Here is a 26,685-nt window from a genome sequence, read left to right on the forward strand (position 1 = left end):
TCCTCTCTTTAAATATACAGGAAAGATATATGGAATAGAAAAGCAAAAATGAACATCACTGGCATATTTTATGAAAGATTAATACACAGCATTCATTCTGGTGACAGAAGGACCAGTTTAGAATTATAACCTTTTTAAATCGTAAACAAAATTAGATTTTCAAGATCATATGCTCATTACTTAAAATCCCACAAACAAAAATTTATTCATGGAAAAATAGAGATATTTTGAGTACTAAAGTCCTTTATTTAACAACACAAATTTCACAAAAACAACTTTACTGGGCAAATTGAATGTGATTTTTTTTTTTTTTTTAAGTTTTTTACAGTTTTGTACATGCCCCATATGTGATTTTCTTTAATAAATACACTGTTTTCCAAAACTGCTTTTTTTAATAATTGCACAAGCATACATACACCTTACACAAATATCTATTAGAAAATTTAATAGATAACTGCACAGTTCAGAAATAGGAGAACACTGTGAAAGGAGTACACTTTGTGGCCATGTTCCTGAAATATCTCTGACTTCCTTGCACTTGTGAAAATGAATCCCTCCTACCACAGTAGCTGTCTTTTATTCTCTAGAAATACAGATCTCAGTGTGAAACTGTCAAATTTAATGAAAACAAAATCCAAAACATTTAGCTGTTACATGAGAACCAACTGTTTGATTTCACTATGAATCTAACTATGATCAAAGACCCACTATGGCTTTTTGCTGAACGTATTTGACCCAGATTAGTGTGTTCATTTAACTGCTTTTTTTCATTATTTGATTGCAGATACTATCAGCTTAAAGACAATTAATTTTGCATTAATTGTACAACTTACAAGCCAGGGGTTCTGAATGAAAGGAAGGAAATATTCCTTTCTTTTAGAGATTCCTTAATATTAATTCATAGTAAGCTCACCATCTCTCTCTCCCTATAAATGTTTTTAGAAGTAGGAAGTTGGGTGTTGGTAGTTAAGCAATCAGGAAATTTTTATATACTCAATCTAGGGAAGACTATTAATGTTTTCTTCCCCAAGAATGAATACATTTCTACTTTGTGAAAGTGCCTCTGGTTGTACACAAACAGGAAGAAACCATCAGAAAGCCACCTTGGACTGAAGGCCTGGAAAGAAAAACGTTTGCGTTACAATTTTCTTGCAGTATTTTAGGGTGTTGAGTGACTATGAAAAGGAAACTGGCTCACTGCACTATGTATCAATGCCCCAAGTATTTTCTATGCTCTCCACAAATACTAGCAGGATGTGACATCTCCTTGTTCACACCTGGAGAAGACAAGACCCCTGTGTATGTGGACATCTCTTACAAGGTTTTTAATTCCATTTATCTGACATATAATTTTTAATTTGTATAGACAGTTCACATGATCTATATTCTATTTGTTATATTATGAATTTTCTTGGTATTGAATATGAAACATACAGTGATAAATTTTTAAAAGTTACATTTCATTGGTATTTTAGAATCATGAAAAATGTAAACCTTCAAATCACTTCCTTAGGATCATAATAATTTGCTTTACAAGTTCACAGCACATAGCCATAAGGGGAAGAAAACTAAAGGGAGACTGGAAGAGTAATATCTGTCTTCATACAGCACCAGTGAGAACTTTATAGGCACCCTATATTATATAAGTATATTTCACCAAAAACATAAAATAGGTGATATAAAAGAACAATATCAAGAATAAAAACATATACGAGAATTAAAGAAAAACTAAACCTTTCAATTTCAGTATCTTTTGTCAAAAAAAAACCTGAATTGACATGGAAAACACCACATTTACAAAATACAGATTCATTAGTTCTCTAAGAAAACAAACAAAAACACATCAAGACGTGCAATACTAGCATGTATTTTAGACCCTCAGTACATTGCTAAGAAATCTTCATAGGTTATTGTATCCTAATAGAGTCTGAATAGAAGTTTCTTTTTTTCACTTCTGTAATAACAACCATCATTTTTCAAACAGCAAGACAAACTTTCAAATGTGAAAATAAGTTTTCACTTACTCATAATCAATTAGCAAATTGGGTTTAAAAAAAAGTAAAATAAAAAAAGTGAAAATGGGACGAGAAAGAACTCACATAGTTCTCATTGGTCCCCTAGCAGAAATAGAAATTCTAAGTAGAAAGCCTCAAAGGAAGTTACATCAAGTAGAGAGCTATCTCAAAATTAATATAAAGCATCTTACAGCTTGTGGTTAATACTCTAAGAGGGGTGGGTGTAATCATAATGGATTTTCCTCAAAAAGGCTATTTGACCTTATCTGTTAGACCTTGCATTCATTCATACTCTAGGAAACTTAAGTCACACTTACTTGTCACATTGGCCTTATCCGCAATACTGTAATGATGGATTGCTCCTTCCATGTTTTTAAAACCTTCTCCGTCCTCTTATTTCCCCTTCAAAACTACAACTAGCTTTTCAAAAATATTCATCTGCTAATCTTTCTAAAACTTTACATTCTTCTTCACTACTCCATCACCCTTTGTCTTCTCAAGTTATTTTTTTCCTCATGATCCATTTTGCTAACATTTTCAAGCAGGCTAATGAATGTCTGTGGGTTAACATAACTGGTTAGTTGAAAATAAACAAAAAGTTCTATTAAAAAGACAACTTTAACAATCTATGTATTTTTGCTTTACTCTGTTCTATTCCTGAAACTGAAAATAGTTTCTGTAATCTGGTGAAAAATAAAATAAAACGGTAAGGTGTCATGTCATTGCAAATAATATTCATCTTAATGGGAGGACCTTAAAAACCCTGACTGTCATAGGAAAACTAACAGCTACATGGAAAGGTAGCACAGATCCCATGACACCTAGAACCTTTGTGTTTGGGGGGCTGTCTTGCATTTATGGAACTCCGCATACTGTGGCCCTGACTTTTCAGGAATGCAGTCAGGTGACAAGAACAAACGGGAGCAACGGTAGATTCCACTGAGGGGCGAGGTGGAAGGCCACTAGTCCAACCAGGAGACTTTGAGAAAGGAAGATAAAAAGAGACAGAAAGCCTCACTTTCATAAATGTGTTTAATTCTTTGTAATTTAAAAAATCTACTTAGCCATGCCTGGGTGCAGGAGGCTGCAATGTATTCAAATTTTTAAACAAAACTACGCATTTAATATAATACATGGAATTAAAACATTCGGATACATTTTATTATGTTTTTATTTTTCCTACCACACGCAAAAAAAGCAAAAAATAGACAAACAAAAACATCTACAGCCCTTGTAGGGCTGGGAAAACAAGTCAGTCATGGATTTTTCCCCCTAAGATCTGATACTTTATTTATTCCATATCCTAGAAAACAGTTTTGTTTTTGTTTTTTAATTTATACAACTGATTCTGCATGTACCAACTACTCTGAGTACTCCACCTTACAGTGCAATCCAAGACAAGTCAACTACACTAAGTATTTGGGAGGTATACCCTTCTGTACAGCTCATTTGTAAGCAATGCAAGTGCATAACCACTACTCTAATATAGTGCTCAAAAGATTAATTTAAACTTTCATAACATCTTCCCCTCTTAAACAATACAACTGAATAATTGCTGGATGCATCATAACCTTTTCATCTTGTAAAACTTGGCATCAAAGTCTCTACGGAAAGATGCATGGTAAAACAGTGCCACTGCTGTTGTTGCTTCTAGAAACAACTGGCAAAAAATATTTAAAGCTAAAATTTATTGCTCCAGATTTAACTTGCAGAACCATACTGTTGTGTATAAACTGTTAATCTCCATAGATGCTCAGACATGATTGTCTCCTTGTGTCTAAACACACAAAATACAAGTTGCTATCTGTACAGTTTACAGTACTGAAACACATATATTTGAAAATGAAGTATAGATATGTACTTTGCAAAGATACATGATTTTACAGCAGGGGTTTACCCAAACTTACTTTTTACAGCCACTTTCAAAATAGACAACAACTTCACTAGTATAGCTAAATTACATCAAAGAAAGAATCAGTGTATTGAAAGTAAATAGACTGGCCAATTCCCCTAGCCCCCAGATTAATTTTATGTCTTTTTTTCTTTTCTTTTCTTCTTTTTTTTTTTTTTTTTTGAAGAAACCCCTATACATAAAATGAAAATAATATCTGGATATTTTCTTCAGTGGTGGACTAAGAAGTTTCTTAAAACAAGACATTAGTTTGCCCTTCACTTCCAAATGCCTTGAAGATAAGATATACTACCGCTTTAAAAGAACCATCGGAATGCTTCAGCGCTGGGAACAGGTGTTCTCTATTAAAAAAAAAAAAAAAAAGAGCAAGAAAATAAGTTAAGAATTCTTTCTTTGTCAATATAAAATTAGATTTTTTTCTCCTTTACATTTTAGCAATATTTTAAGTCAACCACACATAACTTAATGACTTTATGCTTCAACATTTAATAAAAGATGAAATTTAAAATTTTAAATCTTAGAATATTATGAAAAGTAGAATACTGAATTTAATGCCAATTTATTGATGAAGATTAATACACATCTTTAAAAACCTAGGAAATAAAGAATATGGAATATGGATAGCAGTCAGAATAAAGGGAAAAGTTCAAACTATTAACCAACAGCAGGAGACCATCCAGCACACGTACTTAAATCCTGTATCTGCTCTGCAGGATTTCTACATCATTTTGAGTGGATCATCTTAATGTCACACAAAATATATATAGATGACACAATTATGTCACAGAAAAGGATTTTTTTTTTTGCTGTTTACGTTTACACACCAAGCATTTTTCATCAGTCTTTATTTTTCTATTTCAAAAGACATTATCTGCTGTGTATATAGTCTTCAATGTGCAATATATATGAATTATACACAGTTAAAATGACTACTTTTTAATTACTCTTCTCTAAGCATAGTAACAAACCTTAACTGAATATTAAAATGAAATTTAGATCACTATTTTTTGTTCAAATTCACAATACATATTTAGGCAACCTAGGTAAGACAGATGTTCAAAATTCAGTGATTCCCTTATTCTGAAGTTCATAACAAAATAAAAACTTATCATTCATCAATACTAAATGCTAAGCATATACCTGTATATAATATAATGAGATCTATACTGACAAAATATATCATTATTTAAGAGTCTGCATTTTCAACAAAGTTGTGTCAAATACATGAAACAAATTTATATGAATCAATGACACTCAATGGAACATAACTATCCTTTTGTACCATAAAAACACTGAATGGTTTCCAAAGGAGTAACACCGAAAATACACTTTTAACAAAAAGCTTATAGTTACTATATAGTTACTACTACGTCTTTTTTTTTTTGTTAGATAAACAGTACTTAACCTACTGCATTTTTCTCAATATATTAACATTCCAGTAATTCATCATGCCATATTCTTCTTTAAAAAATACCTCACCCTGTTCTAACCATTATATTTTAATGGTATACATAAAACAGAATCATATGAGTACATACTGAAGACATGTAAGAAGCAACAAGCTAAGAGTCAACTTTTGCATAGAGGCAAATGGAAGAGAATTTTTTGTATTCACTATGCAAGTCCAACAATCCTGCATAGACTGTAAGACAGATGCTAAGGATAAAAAAGTATATAAATTGGTATGATATGAATACTACCAAAATATTAAGTATGTATACAAGCATGCATGTGCACACACACTCCAAACATACATGCCTTGTAAATACATCTGAAGACTATGTTAACAGTGCTTGAGTTTCATATTTTAGAAAATACAAATTTCAGAAAATAAAATTATTCTATAAACATTCTTTAATAATTGAGGTTGTCTTTTTTTTTTTACTTTATCACGAGTTATTTAGTTGACATAGTAAACATTAAGTAACATTATCTAAAAATAAAAGTGTATTAATTGAATAAGATGTCAATTAGAAATTTAAATGAATAAAACCATTTTGGAGAACAAAGTTGCTTTTCAATATCTACATTAAAAAATTTTCAAAAACTGCCTTCATGGCCAACATAATAAATAAAATTAATTTCAAAATGAATGTATTAAAAACAAGCTAATGATATACTACAATTTATCTAACCCAAGTTTGCATGTGAATATACAAAAATATTTACCTTGTGGAATATTTTCTTAAAAACACACACACAAATGTTCTTTCTTCCCATAATAATAGTACTGATCCTATTACTTATACTTATTTACTCCTTTTACCTCATGGTTAAATCTCCTCTCTTGCTCGCTATCTATATTCATATCCCTGCCACTTGATTTGGTTTGTGAAAAAAGCTCTTTACTACTTTCTAAAATTAACTTTTGAATGATAAGTTTAGTAATTGTATATTCTGATCATATTTATTTAATCATTATAAAGGAACTGCATGAAGTAATAAAAGCATAACATATTCATTCTAATATTCATGTTTTACACATAAACACATATGCACATACATATAAGCAATAAATGAAAACTTAGTTCATACCAGATGCTAACTTTATGCCTGATGCCAACTAAGAAAAAATTTTATATAAGTAAGCATACTTATATAAATTCAGTATCATTTTTAACAAGATAAGTTAGATCCAAACAAATCCATGCAATTATGGATCTATGGTTTCAAATTCACATGTGAAAAATGAACTTGTGCATATATATGCTCATATATATTCACATTTATGTGCATAGTGCATGACATGGAGATGCCAGCTTGCTCACACATGCCAACTGGAAACAAGATTATATGTATATACTTATATAATCTTGTATCTTGGATAAACATATATGTTTATGATGATAAACAGAAAAAATATATGGAGTAAATTTTCTAAATGAGATGAAGTCCTTATGTCTTAGAAATACTTTTAAATCCTCTTTCCAAAGTTTTGCTATTCCTGTGCCCCCTTTCTGCTACTGAATTTTATTTGTAGTATCTGGAAAAAGCAAGCTTTATAAAATGCCACCTAATGTGAAAAGTCATTGATGTGAGGAAGAAGATAATCACTTCTTAATGTTTATTAGCACTGAAAAATAAACAATGCAAATATGAATAAAAGATCGGGTTTTCCATTCTAACATGATCTGTAACAAAACCACACTTTGATGTGTACATACTATTCATACATTGAGACCAGATATAAGGATAAGGACTATCATTGCTACAGGGAAGGAAGAAGGTAAGCAGGGAAGCATCTTCTGAAAACTATTTCTTCCTTATATTAAGATCTTTGAGGTCATGAAATCTAAAAATAATGAATTGGGAAATCACCTAAAATACAAGAAAACATGAAAGAAAAGTTAGAAAAACCACAGGCACATTAATTAGAACAAATTACCAAGGCATTCACCAGAAATTTGTAGTGTGGTTTCTCTAACGATTTTATTTCAGGTGTAAAAAGATAACAAAACTCCTTATTGTCCCACAGGTCACAAAAAAATGGAAGATGTGTAGCTAACCCCTGCCCAATTTTCACCAGGCTCAGTGGAAAGTGTGAAGCAGCCCTATTTTTTACAGTTAAAACACCGGGTTAAATTTTAGGTTTCTGATGAAGTCTGTACTAATTTGGGACATACCTTCCCTAATTCTGTCAAGTAATGAGGTTATCTCTTTAAGAGGACTTCTATTTTAAATGGTGCAGGGGCTCAGCCCACCAATGTGGAGGGTTAATTACCCTGACCAGCTACCTTCCGGTTGTATAAATTCAAGAGTCCCAGCTGGGGAATCACACTCTTGATGAGATTACAGTGACTTTCTGGATTTCAATGATGCTTGCAGGGAATCGTTATCCTGAGTGACAGGAAAGCCAGATTTCCCTGGAAGAGAAGGAGGCGGGGATGCAAAGAATAGAATTGAGGTGATCAGCATTGTTTAAGGCAGCCTTCACTGCTCACGCAGGTGCAAACACTGACAAACAGCAGCTTTGCTCCAAGGAGGCCCGTGGAGAAACCTGCAGCGACTAGTTCTGGTACTGCTGTAAAGCACAGTGTTCCAGACAATTCATCCCTACACAGATATGAAAGGACCTTTAAGCTTAAAGGAATGTCTTCTGTTTTTTTCCTCCTAAAACACTTTTAAAAGAGAAGGAATTTCCTTGTGTAAGAGAATGATATAATCCAAGCTCAAGTATATTTCACATTAACTCTTTAAAAATACGTATAAAAACTATTAATATGTCTCTTGAAGAAATGTATTGCGGTTTGATTTTCATTAAATCCACAATAAAGATATAATTAAACAACCTAAAACAAATAAGAATCCTGAAAAGTGCCACCTTGAGAACAAGCATTTGAGCATAAGCATCTCTTTTTTTTTTGGTGCCTGCTGAGCAGTCATAGACTGTCCGGCATGCAATTACATATTCTTGTTAAAAATATGTCAAGTCTAAAAAAACTTACCACCTAGAAGCAAAATATGGAGTATCTATATATGAGGACCTGCAGGATTGGCCATTCATATCTAGATACAATACGTAAAATGTAGCAATGTCCACAACCCTGCACTTAAAACGCATCATTTTCATAATACCAAAATTGAGTTTTCAAAGAGCAAATTAGAGATAACTCTTGATGCTGAAATTTATTTCAAAATGCATAACATTATAAATTGAATGACTATGATATCAGAAAATTATATAATTGATGTTAAATATATCTTTACAATATTTATTCATATACTTTCTAATCCAAAAATTCCAGTGATTCACCAATGCCTTCCAACTTATACTGCAAAACAGGATGGTTCTATTTCAATGAATTCCAAGTCAAGATCAGTATTTTGTCATAACATCATTCTTATACTAATCAAAAAATAATTTCTTTTTTTCCCATTCATTAGTAATGAAGGAACAAGTCACCCAATCATTCTGATTCACATATAACATAATGATATGAAATAAACTTTTTCCAACCAAATGCAAAGCAATTTCAAGCTGCAGTTGGCCAATGTAGCCCTGTGTAAAACTTTCTGAAATATTAGTATCAGTATGAGGAAATCTACTATAAGTTTCTTGGACTCCTGGGCATAAAATTGGAAACCCTCATGCAGTTGGGTCTACCTATCATAACAGAATTTGAAGACTAGAATGAATCTTTAAAACTTTCCAATTGAAATTTGTGAGTAAATATGACATAAGATAATATTAGGCCCAATTGTTTGCTTCAGATATTCAATTATATTCTGTTCTGGCTTCTTATGAAATATTTAAACTTTGGGGTCTTGGAAAGAACAAAAGGAAAATGATCCTAGATGATGGAAAAAAACTACTTTTTTTCCTAATTTGATTCATAATGAATGCTAAAATATCAACTTACATAAGCTCTCAATTTTTCTGAAAAAAAATTCCAAATTCACTAGGAGAAATGGAAAATTGTATTGTGAGTACAAATCTCTAGATAATTAATAATTATGATAGACAATGATACCTAGAAAATGTCAGAGCCTACCCCCACAAACTATTTTAGCAGTAAGATTTTTCTATATCCTAATTATAAAAAATACATTTAAAAAGTCAGTTAAGTAACTACAATACAATTATTAGAAAGCCTGGGTACTGATACTTATTAAGCCAGTAAGTCTGAGAGAATAGTTAACTTATGATAAACGATAATTACACAGTTCAATAATCTATTGCTATTATAAACAAAAACAACTTTGTATTAATAACAATACCTCAATTTAAAATATATGGATTAACATAAATATAGTTTCAACTTTCTAAATTACACTAAACTCACTTTCTTCTACTATCCTGTTGTAATACATCTGTATCATATATGTGATATACATATATCAGATTATTTTTTCTCATAGCTCAGATTCATTGATCATATAACTGTATAATTATTTGGCACAGGCACACCTTATTTTGTTCATTATCCAGATAAAATCTAAAAACAACTATTGATATTACCGCAAAAGGAATATTAGATCTCCAAAGGTGGAAAAAGCACCAAATAAGTAACTACATAATATATGAGCCAGTTTTCTGGTTTCCAAATTTCCACTGATGGCTGAGGTTTCCTTAATTATGATGGAGAACTAAAGCTGGCCTTTTCACTAGTATCTGTTTTCAGTTGGCTGTTGCTCCTGCTACTCCTTCTGTCCTTCAAATGTCATCTCTTCTTCCTCGTCCACTACCCTCACCACCACCCTCACCATCACCACTCTCCAGAGCAGACTGTGATAGCAGGATTTTAGAAGCTAAACCTAGGTAAGTTTTGTAAACAGAAAAATGATTTATGCATTAATTATGTCATAAAGGTGATAAGTCATGTCAACATAGTGATAGAATCAGACAGGAAAACAACTTTCCAATGGGGAATATGCATACGGAACGGGTTGGTAGGAAGGAAAATCACAGATTACCACCATGATTCACACTGGTCCAGAAGTGGCCCTACCACCTAAGTACATAGTACTTAAGTACCTTTCTTTAGGCAAGTCTCTCAATTAATGCTGTGTGTAATTATATTTCAATTAATTTTAGTAAAACACTTCAAGCCACACCATTTCAATAATATAAATGTGCAGTTAGTGATAAGAAGTTCTTGGGCATATAAAAATAAACTATAATATGATGGTAGAGTGAGAAGAAAGGAAAATTTTTCAAAAATCCACAAATTATAAAAGGTGTTTTTAAAAAATTATTTTGTATAGTATTTTAATTTCTATGAGTAAGAGAATGTGGAAGAAAATTAAAAGTAAATTGGGACTGAAAAAGCAAAAATTAGGTTAATAAATCAATACTGTATATTGCCAGGAATGAGTGAAATCCTTGTATTTCATTTCATATATTTAGAATTCATTATATATACATAAATTCATACTAAAATGGCAAAGACAAAAGTTCAACAATTCGATCTCCCCTCAAAATCACTCTATTAATTCTTGTTGAATAGAAGAATACATCTAGGTGAGATCATTGTTAATTGGCTATTACAAAACAACCAGCAGCCTTTTCATAACCACTCTGATAGGCAGTTTTGAAATTTTTGGTTAATTCTAGAGCAGGAAATGAACTGTTCCATGCTTTTATCAAAAAGAATAATATTTATATAAAATGTGATGAAAAATCTCTGGTTTAGACAGACTGCTTATATTCAAATAAAATACAATAGTTATATCTAAATTCTAGAGGTAACTCAAATTATGGTACTTCTCTTTGATTATTTCAGTTCTGGGAATTTGGGAAATATTTATGCTTTTTCCGTATCATGTGAAAACTGAAAACAATAAGCTTAATAGAAATTTTTCTCTTAGTCTAAGTCAGATAGCATTTTGGATATAGCCTCTGAACTTCATTTGGTTCAAAATCTTTTATGACAAGAAAATCCAATCACTGGGCTAGAAAGACCCAGCCTAGAAACTAAATCATGTTTTATTGTGCATGAATTTCTGAGAGAGATTTAGAGAAAATTAATTCCAAACATTTCAATCAATTAGATGTTGTCATCAAAATAATATATTCATTTAAAACTATACTTCTGAGAATAATGCAGCTTTTGGAGTCTTTCTTTTTTCTTTTTTTAAAATTATAATTGCCATCACACTGAAAGGTCAGACTCAAAATAACCCTGACTTTTTGGTCTCTCTCCTTCTTTTTAAATAACACAATTAGAAGGTATAGAGTCAACAATTATTATAACTTAATCTTTATCAAGTTGTTACATATTACTTAGCTCTTTAGAAATATATTTTTGTTTATCTCCCCTCATTAAAAAGATATGCACTAGTAAGCATTCTCCACTACTAGGACATTACCAAGTCTTGTACTATAGCAAATCCTCAAGTATTTTGATTCAAATTTCTTCTCAAGGAATTTTCCTACTTTCTCTTTTTCTATTAGTATCATGTGTTCTGTCTTTTTGCAGATATAGTCACATTCACATAGATAACTAACTAGCAAAGTAAATTAGTAAGTCTAACTTTTTTTCAGGCATAAAATTCACATGATATAGTGGTTAGTATTATTTTCCTCAATATTTCTCTGGGGTCTTTCCATATGTGCAATCCTGTACTTTCCAGGAATTTCTATTTAAACAGCCATTTAAAAACTACACTGATATTTTTGAACAATTAGTCATTTATGGATGCCGGATGGCCTCTAACTCCTTTAACAACATCATTAATTTGGAGCATTAGTTTTCCTAACTTGGTCTTTCTATATTTCTAATTGCAGACTTGAGAATTAGTCTTAAATAGATTTTATATATATATATATATATATATATATATATATATATATATATATATATATGATATATCTCTTTTTTATGTATATATAATAGAGATATATCACTATATATATTTATTATATATAATATATATATTAGCTAGGTATTTTCCCCCATATTGTTAATCCTATGTTTTTCCAGTATGGTAAATGAAGAGAAACAGTGCTGAGAGGTTTTAGTGGGCCTAAACCCAGCCCCATGCCATCTTCTCATAAATTTTAAGACATCAACTATTTCTACTAATTTCTTACTTAACCAAGAACATGACCTTGAACATGACAATCATCTCTGCAAATGTGCTCCTTTGTAATTTCCCTTAAATCTGTAACAACTCTTAGCCTGACTTCCCTTCCTTCCTTTTCTCTCACTTCCTCCCTTCCTTCCTTTGCTTCTTTCTTACTTCTAATATATCTCTCTGTCTTATCCAGGTGAAACGAGTTTCCAGTACTCCGTAAATTATGACTTGAAACAAATCATAGCATAGATTCTCTAAGTATGTTCATATGTTCAATGTAAGTATTCTTTCTTTCTTATTCCTTAAAAATTCTGGAATTCTAATAGAAAACTTAATACTATACCACATAACCACATAAGGTAAAGTAGAAATCATATTGGTCTGTGTTTCTTATCTGGATCTGGGAAAGAACTAAACCAAAGTTGAATCAAGGAATCCCAAGGCTTACAAATAGGTGTGAAATTGTTTCCAGGGTTTACTAAAATTTCAATTATATCATTTAAAAATGTGTCCATTTCTTGGACAGAGAATTAAGAATATGAATAAGGAACGAAATATCTTGAAAGAAGGACTAAGACCTGGAGTTAGGGAATTACAGGGGTATTGAAAAAGGGCAGTTAGGAATAAAGGAAAGATAGAATTTCTTAAGCCAGGGTGTGTGTGTGTATGGGTGTGTATATATATATATATATTTACACATATATGTATATGCATGTATATATATTACATATGTATCCACAGCATTTACAAATTTTGGAAGATAATAGATTTTATGCAGAGATTTGTTAAATCGAACTGAATTTATCAAGGGTTTGCTATGTGCTTAGTAACACCATGTATTCATGAATATACAGCATAGTTATAGACCTACCTGGAAGAAGTGAAGACATACTATAGAAGCACATTTAAATTGTACTCTTTATCTTGTTACTAATGTTCCATGTACAAATATAATTTCTTTCCTCGCTACAGGCTGTTCAATAGTGTTGTTGCTGTTACAAGTGGTTTTCAACCCTTTTTAAATTGGAACCGACAGTTAGAAATAAATTTGACATAGCAGCCCAATACATGCATACACATACACTTATGTATACGCATATAACCGAAACAGAAGTTCAACCATACTACTTGTGATGCATTCATATATTTTCTGTTGCATTCTATTCTACTATACTTCCTAAAAATCCTGGTGGTGAGCCAACATATTGATGTCATGAACTATCAGAGTGCTCTCACCTGCTGTTCATAAAACACAGCCCACCTCATACTGGCAACATATTCACGCAAAGAGAATCATATGAAGAAAAACCAAAATCACACCAATTCATTATGAATGTAATTCTACATCTAGCAGCTTTATAGTGAAGATTTAATATATTTCCTTGGGGATGGAAATATGCCAGCATTCCCTGTTTTGTTTTTTATGGATTAAAAGTAAAGCACAGAGTACTTAATGTTTGATAGAAGATTCCACATCTTCTCATTTCTCACCCATATACATACAACTGAGAACTTTAGCTTTCATCCTTATTCCTGACTTCATTAAAGTCATCACTGATCTCATTTAACCTATAAACAAGAACATTTCCCATAGGGAATTCTTTTCCAGCACAGTTATTCTTCTACCACTGATTCGCCATCACTAACAATCACAAATTGTTTCTACACAATTAAATTTATAGTGTCTTCTATCTTTAAAAAATGTATTTCCTCTCCTTTAACTCTGTCAAGTTTGGGAGAAAATATATTTTCTCCAGAATTTGCCAGATCTGCTAAAATACACAAAAATACCCATAACTCTTCTGGGCTATAAACATATATTCCTTTGTCTTCTCTTCCTACTTGATCTCCATCCTTTTGATACTATCAATCATTTTAAGGTTTTTTGTTTTTGTTGTTTGAGTCCTTGAACAAGAAACAGCAGTTTCAGCACAGTTTTCTCCCTAGTTTGACACTTTTCTTCAGTCTTTCAAGAAGGTCCTCTGAAATATGAATTGAGATGCAGATGAGACACAAATAGGATCCCATTTTCCACTCATCTTTGGAAGGGTTCTCTCTTAGTTACACTTTGGAATTATTCTACCAAATGTTTCAAAGACACAGTAAAAATAATAACATCAGCTCCAACACAATTTGTTTTTCTCTATCTCTAATTCAGCCGCCACTCCACTTAACATTAGCATCAGCTCTGACTCCCAAGCCCAATGTAAAGTCAAATCATGAAAAATTATCTTCCCACACTTTATATTTTCCATTTTCTGCAAAACTTCTACAACTGCTGAAGCAAAGTAGAATCCATATCCCATCTTGACAATGCTCCTTCTCTATACTACATTGCATTCAGGCTTGAATATTCCTTTCTCCCCTTTTTTTTTTTTTAATGCCTTCTTGATTAGCATTCCAAATCTTTTAGGGTTTATCACTGTGAATATAGTGAAAGTACTGCTTACTAACTGTCTTCATTTCACAAATACCACCTTATTAAAATAGAAAAAAAATCTCTACACTGTTCATTCACTTTTATATCAAAATTTGTATGTATCTGTTCTATATCCTACTCATAGAAGTATGTGACCATATATATATGTATGTATATATGTGTATATATATATATATATATACCAAAACAAGAAAACTCCAATTTTCCAGTGTTCATTAAATATGTTCTCCAACTAGGAATTCATGATAAGCATTTAATAATTTCTTTCTAAACTGAACTAATTCACATTAAAAAAAAAAAAAAAAAAAAAACTGCTCAAAGAAATCCAAAGAAAGTAAAATAGCAGCCAAATAAAAATTGATTGGTTAGTAAAGCAAAACTTACACACACACACATACACACACATACTTCTATTAAAAGAAACAAAAATTAATGGTGGCAACTTGCTCAGTTTTCCTTGGCATGTACCGAACAATGAATGTACAGGAACAAGGAAAACTTGTTTATCAGGTTTATATCTTTCCAAGTGAAAAGAAGCAAGATCTTTGCCAAATTGGACAATTAAAGCAAATACTCAGAAAATGCAAGCCACAAAATAGTCCACCTGAGTTTAGTTTCTGAAAATCTGTTACCTGGTGGTGTATATAATTATCTGTTAATATAATTGTCTTCACTTTATCTTGATGTCTTTAAAATAGTTATCCGAAAATTGCATGATGTCTTTTAATTTGCAAATAACATTAAACTATATACAATAGTAAAAAGTTGAAAGGTAGGTTGACTTTATTATCCTCATTTTATAGAAAAAGAAATAAAGTTCAGAGAAGTTGTGAAGATGTACCTGACGTTGTTCAACTGGTAAGTTGCTTGATACTAGGAGCTCTTTCTAGTCCATATATAATTTTTAATCATAAAAGAAATGAAAAGCCAAGAAACTAGTAGTATTTTATTTTCTGAAGATAGATTGTATACATTGTTTTATATCAGCAAAATATACATCTTCAAAGTGAGTTATTTGAAAAACCAATTGTTGCTTTGCCACTTTCTTTTGAAAGTAAGAAATGTAACATGAAATAGATGGGTTATATATTAAAAAATAGAAAAATAGAAAGAATTCAACAGGGTTGATCTCATACCTGGCTATGGATTCTTATTCTCTTTAAAGAAATTAAGAGAAAGCCCAAAAGTTTCACAGAGGAAAACATATTTCCTGTAATGTTTTAGAGCACAAGTCAACAAGCCTGCTGGGATCCTTTTTAGCCCCTGCAGAGCTAAGTCTTCAACATTATTAAATGGCTGTTGCATCTGAAGTATGGTGCAACATAACTCAATAAACAGCAGAAAACATATGATGCTGAATGGAGGGAGTCTTTTTGAATACTTGCAGAATAATTCAATTTCAGGTCAGGTGTTTGCATGTAATGGAATAAGATATGACTAAAGGATAAAATGACCAATGTGCCCCACCCCCAATATATTGAAACTCCTAAGGATACTGTCATAATGCTAGATGAAAAAATATTTTAAGAATGGGTAGGGGCACTGAGGCACAAATAACGTGATTAGGCATAAATGACATCCTCAAAATTTATACTCATTAAAAAATGCTTTTTTGAAAACAAGTTTTTGTTAAAAATGGTGTTGTCTAAAGTGCTCTACTTCCTCAGCCAAGATGATCTGACATTTTAATCAGTGACTGAAAATCACACTACTTATAAAAAAGTAAATATTTTACCATGTATTTGGGGGGCTTTTTTGCTGTGTTAAAAGTAATCTAGGAAAAAAAAGGGGGAACTACAGAGTAGACCTTTCTCCAGTTTGTATCTTTACATGAATCTTGAAATAAATCTTTAATTTAAATTATTAACTCAACTATATATTTCCATATGATAAATACAAAAGCTTTTTAAAAGTATTTTGTGCAAGGTGAGTAACAATAAATAAAAGAAACTGGATTATATCAACTCTTGTGAAGTTGATTTTGAATAGGAGGACATTTTGTAAAGTTTTTTCGAAGCAAAATCAAAAAGTAAATTGTTTTCTGGTAAAAGTGAACTATATATTTAGATAATCTGACCAGTTGAGGTCAAATAACAGATCTTAAGACCACCAAATACTTGAGAATACTTTTAAAAACACACTCTCAACCTATTCCTGAGAAATGTTCAAAAGTTTTATGTCTCACTTTGCTATCCAGAAAGAGTACACCATCAGTGTTTTCAGTATCACCCCAATAGAGATCTTTAGTCTGGAACCTTATAAACAATATTCTACCTAGAGCAAATATTGATGAAATGTTCATCCTTTTTGAAAACCTTTCAAGTTTAGTCTTACAGACTATTTTATTAAATTGTTCATATTTATTAATCTGTAAGTCTGAGTATGCAAAACTCTTATCCATTCATTTGGAAAAGTGTATGGCTAAGATTAATTGAACCATGCAGCAATACTTCCGTATTCAATTCCTTAAAAAGTTTCAAAAATCAAGTAGCTTTTATTACCTTCATCACTAGATACATGCCCATTCTTATTTGAAAAATCCAAATATTTTTATCTGATTAAATTGAAACCTAAATTTGTTGTTGTTTAGTTTGTTCTGATTTAGCTTTCTGGCTGTTTATATTTATTTTGTTTCATGATGGCTAAATTTCAAACAACATTTTGACAGCATAATTTGCAAAAGGATTTTAACTGCTTTTATTTTACCATTCCTAATTGCCATATAAATAATTACTTAGAATTTTCCTGATGTTTGAAAGGGATGGGATATTATTTTCACTGAGGAATTATTAATAATGTATGCTGCTTTTAAAAACAACTTTGACTCCCTTGTAGTAAAACTAGAGACAAAAAGAGAAACTCACTGTACTTGTATTACAGCGTGATGCCTTGTCCATAAATCTGTATTGTGACTTCATTCAAAGCTAAAGTTTTCTTTGCTTTTTTCCTCATCATTAATGAAAATCAGGGTATTTTTTCCCTTTGTTATTTCTGTGGTATAGTGTATTGCTAATATACTAAAATTTTTTGAACTTTATTGAATAATTCCCTCTTTCTCTTTTAAAGACAATTATATATTTCCTTTTTTTAATTAAAACAAGCATTTATATTTTATACTGGCATGTTTATGATTCTCAAAACTGAAAATGGAAATTCTATTCTTAAATATGAAATAAAATGACAAACTGGTAGACGTTTTGATTTAAGGCATGAAACATTTATATTTTATCCATAAATGTTCCAAAAAAAAAGGTCACCAAACTTCAAAACTGATGACCTGTCCAATTATTGACTGATTTCATATTTAAACCCTTGTATATGTGACACATTTATGTGTGTGGTGTACACTTGACTCTCTTTAGAAGTCAGGTGCCATATCTCTGTACATATTGTGAAGAGTGCTCTGTCCAGAATTTACAAAAGCACAATTTGTGTCGCTGTGGCTCTTAGAACACAAAAGCTCATACACTAAATATGTCCTCTCCTCCCCTAAACACTCTTAGGAATCAAGTTACTAAGTCTGGGACACTATCTAGATGTTTTCCACCAAACCCCTTGGAAACAAAACCTAATGTGGAAAAACTAGCGTTGGTCTGTTCGTTCAGAAGATAACCAAAAAAAAAAAAAAAAAAAGAAAGAAATGAAATGAAATGAAATGAAATGAAATAAAAACAGCAGACAATGGAATCATCCTTTTTCCTGATTTTCCAGTTTCTCAGCCTCTGCACTCTAACATGCCCCTTTCAAATCCCTTCTCTAGTTAACTGAAAGCTTTGGTGAAGATGGTGTGTAACTTACAGCAAAGAGAGCAAAGAGTGGGGGCAGGGAAACCTCCTGAGGCACTGCTTACTAATGTAATTCCATAAATCAACTAATGGGAGAGAAACCAGATCTGTGTGGTCTCTAATGCTGTCCCACAGAGATCAATCATGTCACCTGAACAATGTTCAGGGACTAAGAGACTGGGGTTGCCCACAGGACAATTTTATCCCTTGAGCCATATCAGATTGGGATGCTTTTAAAAGTTAGATCTTTTAACTATCAGAAAATGCAACTGCTGTGAATATAAAAACTGAATGATTACCTTTAAAGAGACAAAGTGTTATTATGTAACATTATCATAAAGATCGCCTATCTGCTCATATGGTCCTTAAAACATGCAGGAATTTAATATTGATCATTTAGGATACACGATTTTAAAATAAATTTTGTCACACAAGGGGCACTCAACATTTTCAGTAACAACTTTGAATAATTAATTACTATTTTAATACAGTAATTGACTAAATGGACAGTGCTATATCCAAATATGGAGTGTACAATGTCGTAGAAAAACTAAATTTATTTCATGTGCATTGTTATCATATGGAATATTTTCAAGGAATGATTTTATAAACAGATGCCTAGGGCATTAAGATGCTTTTAAAGTGAGACTAATCAGAAAAATCTGGAAATAATTAAAGTACTTTTAAAAGGAATGCTAAAGGGGAAGCTTTTAAAAAATGCAGGCAAGAAGCCCAACACATCCATGTGAGTCTGTCTTAATTTCAGTTTACTCACCCCAAAAATCTGATTATGTTTCCAGTTTTTGGAATGAGAACGAGTCAAAGAGACGAAAGGCACATAAGATTTGAAGTGATAAATAAGAATGAAACTAATAAAAATGATCTAGAAGTTAACTGATTTCCATAATTTAAAGTTAACAAATATTAGCTACTGAACTTATACCTGAAATCCACAAGCAATATCCATGGTAAATCCCCAAATCACTACCCTCAGCCAGGGAGTCCAACCAAACTCAAAACATCTCCTCAGATGGATGATAACTCGCAGAAACCAATTAGAGAAGGAAACCAGGTCTCCAGGATTACTTTTCACCTATCCACCATTCCAGTTTTGGTTTAGTTGTGTAAGTTCTATCACTCTGACTTGTGTCCAGTTGGTCTCCTACAACCATAACTGCATGATTACACATGTGCTTAAGGCAATTATGCTGTCATTGTCTTTTTAAATGATCTAGATAGACACTTAGTCAGTTTGAATCGCAACCCATTCTCTGGTAGGATGAGAGGAGAACATGTCCAAGGAGAAATTTGCTTCACCTCCCATCTACAGCCTACCTTCTGAAGATCAACACAACTTTCGTGAATGAGTTTTAAAAAAGAAGACAAGGTAGTAGTGTGGGGTTTTTATAATCAGAATGCCTAAGGAATTTAAATATCACAACATAGAAACTCATGCAGAAAACCTGTTGACACTCACATCAAGCTCCTCTAGATCATCTACATCAGAATTGTTCAGTGATCCTATCTAGTACATACCCTAAACTGAGACACAGGAAGTGCCATAGTTCTAACTAAAAACAAGGTCTAATAGCAACACCAACTCTATAATTCTAGATGCTAAATTGCAAGGGAAAAATAAAAGCCACGTACTACTTATCAATTATGTGTTAATAGGAAATTTAGGTATTAACTCTCTTAATTTCCCATGGGCCTTAGAGATGTAGGGAAGTTACAAAAAATTAATCCAGAAAAGAGAATTCAAAAACTAAAAGCAAATTTTTGCCACCTAAGAAAATACATGGAATGGCATCTTTTAAGTTGCTATTATCTTTGCTTATATAGAACTGCCAAAGGAAATGTAATAAACTACCATGGAGAGAGTCAAACTTTCAACAAAGAAATGTTTTCTCTTAAAAACAGGAATGAATGCAGTATTTTGATGGAACGGACCATAATCAATAATGATATCAATATAATACTGATTTTTTAGAAATCCAAAGTGCTATTTGCTTTGACTTATATTAATGAAAGTAAAAATAACAAAAAACAACAACAAAAAAAACCCAAATCAAATCTATATCTTCTTTGTGTCCAAATTTGAAACAAAGGTCTTTAACCCTTCTATTTTTATCCTTTTAAAACTCACTTTCCAGGCCTGGAGAAAAGCTCCTCTAAGTAGTGTTCACAATTTTCAAAAAATGTGTAGGTACCCTTCTGATGAACTTGTGAGAGCAACTCCTCATCCTACAATGGAGCCCACAAAATGCTCCCAAATGATAAATCCAACCCTATAGTCTCATGTATAGATGAACATCTAACAATCTACTCTAAATTTTTGCATATCCATATTCATTTGCTTAACATACCATCAAAACCATTTTACCTGTGATTTTCCATTTTTTCCCCTTTTTTTGTTTTGATCAGGATACCATATAAAAATCTCCACCAAACACATCAATCCCTGTATTTAACATAATTAAAAGCCTAATTTAACAATCGCTGTAGGGATAATCTGTATACTGTCTGTTTTAAGGACATATAAGAAAAACAAACTATTATGGAAACTATTATTATAGGGTATCAACCAAACTGTGCTTGATGTACAGAACAATTTTGACAACCAACAAAATGGTTACTTTGTCAAATGCAGAACCCAAAGAAAATGTTTTTTTGTAACCGTATTTTAGGTTTCATTCATCTCTGAAACTGTAAGATAACTTTTTAAACAAAATTACCATCACTTGCCCTGAAAGTAACTAATTATATCACTTTATTCTAAGTTGCCTCACCTTAATTGCAGATGGCCTTCAGGTTTCTCAAAAAAATACCAGGTAGGCAGAAAATAAGGGAAACATTTTGTCATGGTGAAGAGAAAAACTATTTTAGAAGGGATTTAAAAATCCCCCCTTTGTGTCCAGGTATTTCAACTGCAATTATTCCCTGCTATACTATGTTTTCGAATGGGAACACAGGCCTGTGTGCCACGAACTGTGCCCTCACAGTAAACTGTTCGAATTGAGCCACTATGTAGCTCTTAGCCATAAAAATATATAGGATGTGCTATGTCCAACCCTTAGGGCAGAGATGCATTTTTGCTTTTTTTTTAAATATACATAAAGGACGAAGGCGTTTTAATCCACCAAAGGAAAATGTTGACCACACTGAATGTGAAACTTCCGATTTTTCAAACCAATTACATTATTACTATTATTTACCCCAGAGATAAAGAAGGCGGGGTGCCCTCCCCATCTGGAGGTGATTCCACCTGAGGTGCATCTGGGAAGGGAGGTGGAGAGGCCGTGCCCTCCGCATTCCACCTACAACTGTATTTTACCACCTGGATGAAGCTTCAGAAAAGGGGTACTGCATCTTGACGCTAGACCAGAAGCCCTGAAGGGGAGAGGTGAGGGGAGTGAGGAGGGAAGGGGGAGGATTGGGAAACAAGAAATCATCTCCTCTGACCTCTAGCGAAGTGCCAGGTTTTTTCTTTAGCTCTTCACATTTCCTAAACTTGCAGATCTGGTGTCCCGTTTTGCGGTTCCTGCAACTGCTGCAGACGCCACAGTTGATGAGCCTCTTGCAGGGAACGCAGACCCCACACCTTTTCCTCTTCTTCTTGGCTGGGTTGGCTCCGCCAGCTCCCCCTGAGGAGGACGAGGAGGAGGAGGAATGATTCTGCGGGCAGTCTGCCAGATTGGCAATTTGAAACGCACTGTCTGTGACGGCTGCTGAGGCTGCTGCGGGGGAGTGAAGGGCTGTCATGACGATGACCCCTGGAGGTAATGAGATGCCCCCTAAAGCCGGGATAGCGGAAAAAGTCCCCACGCGCTCAGGGAGATTCATTATCTCTGCTTCAGCAGCGCCGCATTTGAGCTTGTTCATGCATTCCCCCGCCAAAGGTCTGCAGTGTTCAGGGGATAAGGTGGAGAGGAAATTAGTATTTGCCATTTGCAACGACGGCTCTGGCGGGCAGCCAGCTTTCCCCAGCCTCTGGGAGTCGTTTCGGTGGTGCATGCTGGTCCTGCTGCTGCTGCCACCGCCGCCGCCGCCGCCACCGCCGCCGCCGGCGGGGAGGATCGCGGAGGAGGAGGCGGAGGAGGAGGCGGCCGAGGAGGAGGATTTCCTGCCGCCCCCGCCGCCCCCGCCACCCCCGCCGCCGCCGCCCCCGCCGCCGCCTCCGCCGCCGCCCCCGCCCCCGCCGCTGCCCCAGAGCATGGCGGTGGCGGCGGCGGCGGTGGCCGCGTTGTCGCAGTTCCATGGGGACATGCCGATGCGAGCGGCGGCCGCGGCGGCGGCGGCGCTACTGGGGAAGATGGGGGTGGTGATGCGCGCGATCTTGGCCGCCTGCGGGAAGGCGCCCCCGTTGGTCTTGTAAAAGGAAGTGGCAAAGGAGCGGTAGCGCTCCATCTCCGAGTTGTAATCCACAAGGCTGTTCAGGGCCCCCTCGGGCAGGTGGCTTTCCTTGGGCAAGCCCGGGGCCTCCGGGCTCGGCCCGGGCTCCACGCAGACATTGGTGTTCATGGTGCAGGGGGGGAAGAAGGGGTGCAGGGTGGAAGTGGGGACCGACTGGTCCGACACCTGGGTGGGAAAGGGGGGAAGGTGGGGGGGAGGGAAAGGGGTGATGGTGGTGTTGGGGTGGGGGCCGAGGCGGGAGGGGAAAGTGGGTCCGGGTGGGGAGAGCAAGGTGAGGGCTGCTTTATTCCTCTCTGGGGCGCATTTCCACAGTCGGTGAATTCCCAGGCAGCGTCTTCCTTTGCATTATCCTCCAACTGTTACAACTAAAATAAAGAAAGTCATTCCAAAGAGCTGCACGAGGAAAAAGATTAAAAATAAACAGCCTCCCTTGCTACCCCTCCGCAGACACCGAAAGCTCCCACACTCATCCTCAGGTCGTTTGCATAACAATCATCAAGACGTGACACCTCCCCCACCCCGTTCTCACCCTCCCCCCCAACCCCAGCTCCCTCCCTTCCCACAGCACACCACAGCTCCTCCCCCCCATTCTTATAACCCCCCTGAGAAAATGTATTAATAGCCAGGATACCCAGGGAAAGAGGGAAGACGGGGGTGACAAATGCCGAGGGAAAAGGGCAATTGGAGTGCTAAAGACATGCAAATCAGGGGTGGGAGGGCCATACTACCTATAAGCAGAGGGCATTTAAACATTATGAAATGTGTGAACAAGTGCTGCCTGGGCATGCAAATGCTGTAAAGTAGAGAACAGCAATGGCCCTATGAAGAAAATGAACAGGAAATTAGCAAATGAAGTACTGAGAAAGTCTACAATACATCCGAGTATAAACTGTAAGCAAACACAATACAGCTGAGAGCTAAGAGACTGCCCACATACAATCTGAACTAAAGAGGCAGGGAAAAAAGAACTACCAGCTGCCACAGTGTCCTTCTGTGTCTGCGGTCATTAGTTTGAATCCCAGCACAGCTGGCTCTGTTAGGGTCTTAATTCAATGGACCAAGGACAGGTCTCAATTGTACAAGCCATTTGGTGGTGGGGCTTGGTGGGGGTAAGAGGGTGGTGTTCTACTTGTTTAAAAGAAAGAAAGAAAAGAAAGATGGGCTAGATAAAAGTAACAAAAATAATAATACAAGCAATGTCACAGGTTTTCAACCAAGTGCCTGCAGTCTCTAAGAATATTCCCTATCTTTCCTAATGGAGACTCCTGTCTCTTCCCAAGACAAGAGGAAAACATAGGACTTTTTTTTTTTTTTAAAGGTCTCCTACAGTCACTGATTTTTACATTGAGCAAAAGGGGTGAAAATCCCTTAAGGTGTTCTTTACCTAAGGAAATAACCATTAAAAGGGTTTTTTTTTTTTTTTCTTCTTTTGCTCTTTTTAAAAGGAGACTATAATGTTAACTGGGCATTTGCAATCATCTCATTTCTTACAGGCCATTATTATGCTTTAGAAAGAGGTTTTTAGTTGTTTATTACAGAGGGAGAGGTACATCACAGCCTTTTAAGAAATAAAGCAAAGATATAAAGTGTATGTTAACCAAAAGAAAACCCAGTTTCTTTGTTTCCAGATTATTTTGCCAGAATATCTTTTTGTGACATCTTTTGAAGCTCACATATTGGTCTAGAATGTGGAGTTCAGGGATTTCTAAATAGGGGCCCAGTTGCCTCAGTCTTAAATATTCAGAGTTCAAAATGGATATCAGTTGTAATAATTATGTTTATAATTAGATTAATGAGCCATTTATGCCGGAGCTCCAAGTGCAAAAACTTCGATTCCTACTGATGAGGTGCCCTAAAAAAGAGGGGTCTATGTAAACAAATCCCTATTAGGCAAAGTAAATCAAGATAAGGAATCTCACCCCTGGCTGGATTAGAAGCTAGCAGGCATCTTTCAATCACAGCAAATCCCTAATCTCTGGAACCACCTCTGTGGTTTTGCATTAGGAAAAACTGCTCCCTTCACAGATCTGGTGGCAATACAAAGGGTGCCCCCAAAATGCTCCTGGCTAAATAATCTTGATGCTTGGGAAGGGGGTGGGGAAAGACACAGCAAGACTATGCATATAGCTTCAGTTTCTGCGAATCACATTGTAACTGCAAGAGCATAATAACTGCTACTCAGTTAAACTAGTTTTACCACCATGCATTAGATATCATCACATTGAGTGAAGGGAAAATTTTCAACATTTTAGTCTTTTGACCTTGTTCCAAGTAAAGAAATAATTTAGTGTCCCCTTTTTAGGGTCTTAGAGTGATATTTCCAAACAGAAGCTTTCCTTGCTTTTCTTACTGCTATAACCTCCCCCCTTCCTCCCTCAAGGTTTAATGCCACCAGAAACTGTAGAAAATGATTGTGCCCAGTATCCAGGTCATTATTGTTTAATCAATGCATCTCTGGAGCATGAACAAGGTACCTAAGTCATAGCTATTGTTTGGATTTTCTTTACAAAACAAAATAAAAAACACACAAATAACTATAGACCTATACCAAAGCTAAATTAGACATCCATACTTCATGATCCTGCCTTACCTTTACACAATGTGACTGAACATGCCCAATATTGTATGTCTGGTCTATCAGAGGCATAGAGATCAAAGGTCATATTTAACATTCAGGAGGAGGGGCGGGTGCAGATTAATTAATAAATTAATACAGCGACGCCTTTTATTGCTGGAGCCCAGCATTAATAATCTACTTTTACAACCCCAAAGGACAGCAAACATTTAAGAAAAAAAAAGCCAGAGAAAGAGAAAGAACAATCACTTACCAGTCTCTTTTTATTTGGGGAGCCTTAGAATTTGCAGACGCTGCCAGTCTGCCTTTAATTAGTTGCACATCACCCCCTAACACAAAGAAACACAAATCCAGATGTGTCTTGGCAGCTCCCAATTACAACTTTAATACTTGTAAACAAACTGTTGGGGAGGGGGGTATAAATAAATATGCGGATCAAAAAAAAATACCTGTAAATGGCTTTTTTTTTTTCTTGTTGCAGAGAGGAGGAGGAGATGGTGTTAGTGGTGGGGGTGGAAGGAGGAGGAGGTGGGGGGAGAGAAAAGAGCCGAGTGTGAGTGTATGTGTGAGAGCGCGGGGCTGTTCTCGGTGGTCTCTCCTCTCCCAGCGCGTTGCTCTCCGTCCGTCTCCAGTCGCTGTGTGCAAGGGAGGGAGGGAGCCGGGGAGTCTCTCCCTCTCTCTCTCTCTCTCTCTCTCTCTCTCTCTCACCCTCTCCCCCCCTTCTCTCTCTGTTTGTGTGTGTGCGAGTGTGTGGTTGCTGGGGGAGGGGAGAGAGAGAAAGGCTAGGGAGGAGGTGTGGAGGCTGGGGGCGGGGGCGAGGGGGGGTGATTGGCGCGGAGGTGAGGAGGACGCAGGGACGTGGACACCTACTGATGATTGGCTGCAAATTACACCGGGAACAAGAGGCGCACGCGGGCCAGCGCTCCTCTTCACAAATCCTCTCCTCGGTAGAGGAGCCACGTTTCCCTGCTCGCCTGCGGATCGCCCTCCCTCCTCGCGCCCGGCTCTCCGACTCAGCCGCCGAGCAC

The 26,685-nt window shown here is 35.1% G+C and overlaps 1 protein-coding gene and 1 long non-coding RNA gene across 2 annotated transcripts in view; one reads left to right on the top strand and one right to left on the bottom strand.

Moving 5' to 3' along the window:
- Positions 1-241: 241 nt before the first annotated feature.
- Positions 242-26,274, bottom strand: CXXC4 (CXXC finger protein 4). The gene is made up of 4 exons (XM_037830376.1): positions 26,107-26,274; positions 25,911-25,986; positions 22,132-23,447; positions 242-4,268 (listed from the first exon to the last, which is right to left on the bottom strand). Exons 3-4 carry the CDS (start codon positions 23,188-23,190, stop codon positions 4,224-4,226), a joined length of 1,104 nt encoding a protein of 367 aa, XP_037686304.1. The 5' UTR covers positions 23,191-23,447; positions 25,911-25,986; positions 26,107-26,274; the 3' UTR covers positions 242-4,223.
- Positions 22,196-26,685, top strand: part of LOC119529729 — a 152,635-nt gene continuing 148,145 nt past the window's right edge. The window contains exon 1 of the long non-coding RNA XR_005215927.1: positions 22,196-22,448. This is a non-coding gene — a long non-coding RNA (uncharacterized LOC119529729). The remainder of the gene's footprint in view (positions 22,449-26,685) is intronic.

Source organism: Choloepus didactylus, chromosome 3, assembly GCF_015220235.1.
Source record: "Choloepus didactylus isolate mChoDid1 chromosome 3, mChoDid1.pri, whole genome shotgun sequence".
Classification (NCBI taxonomy): Eukaryota; Metazoa; Chordata; class Mammalia; order Pilosa; family Megalonychidae; genus Choloepus; species Choloepus didactylus.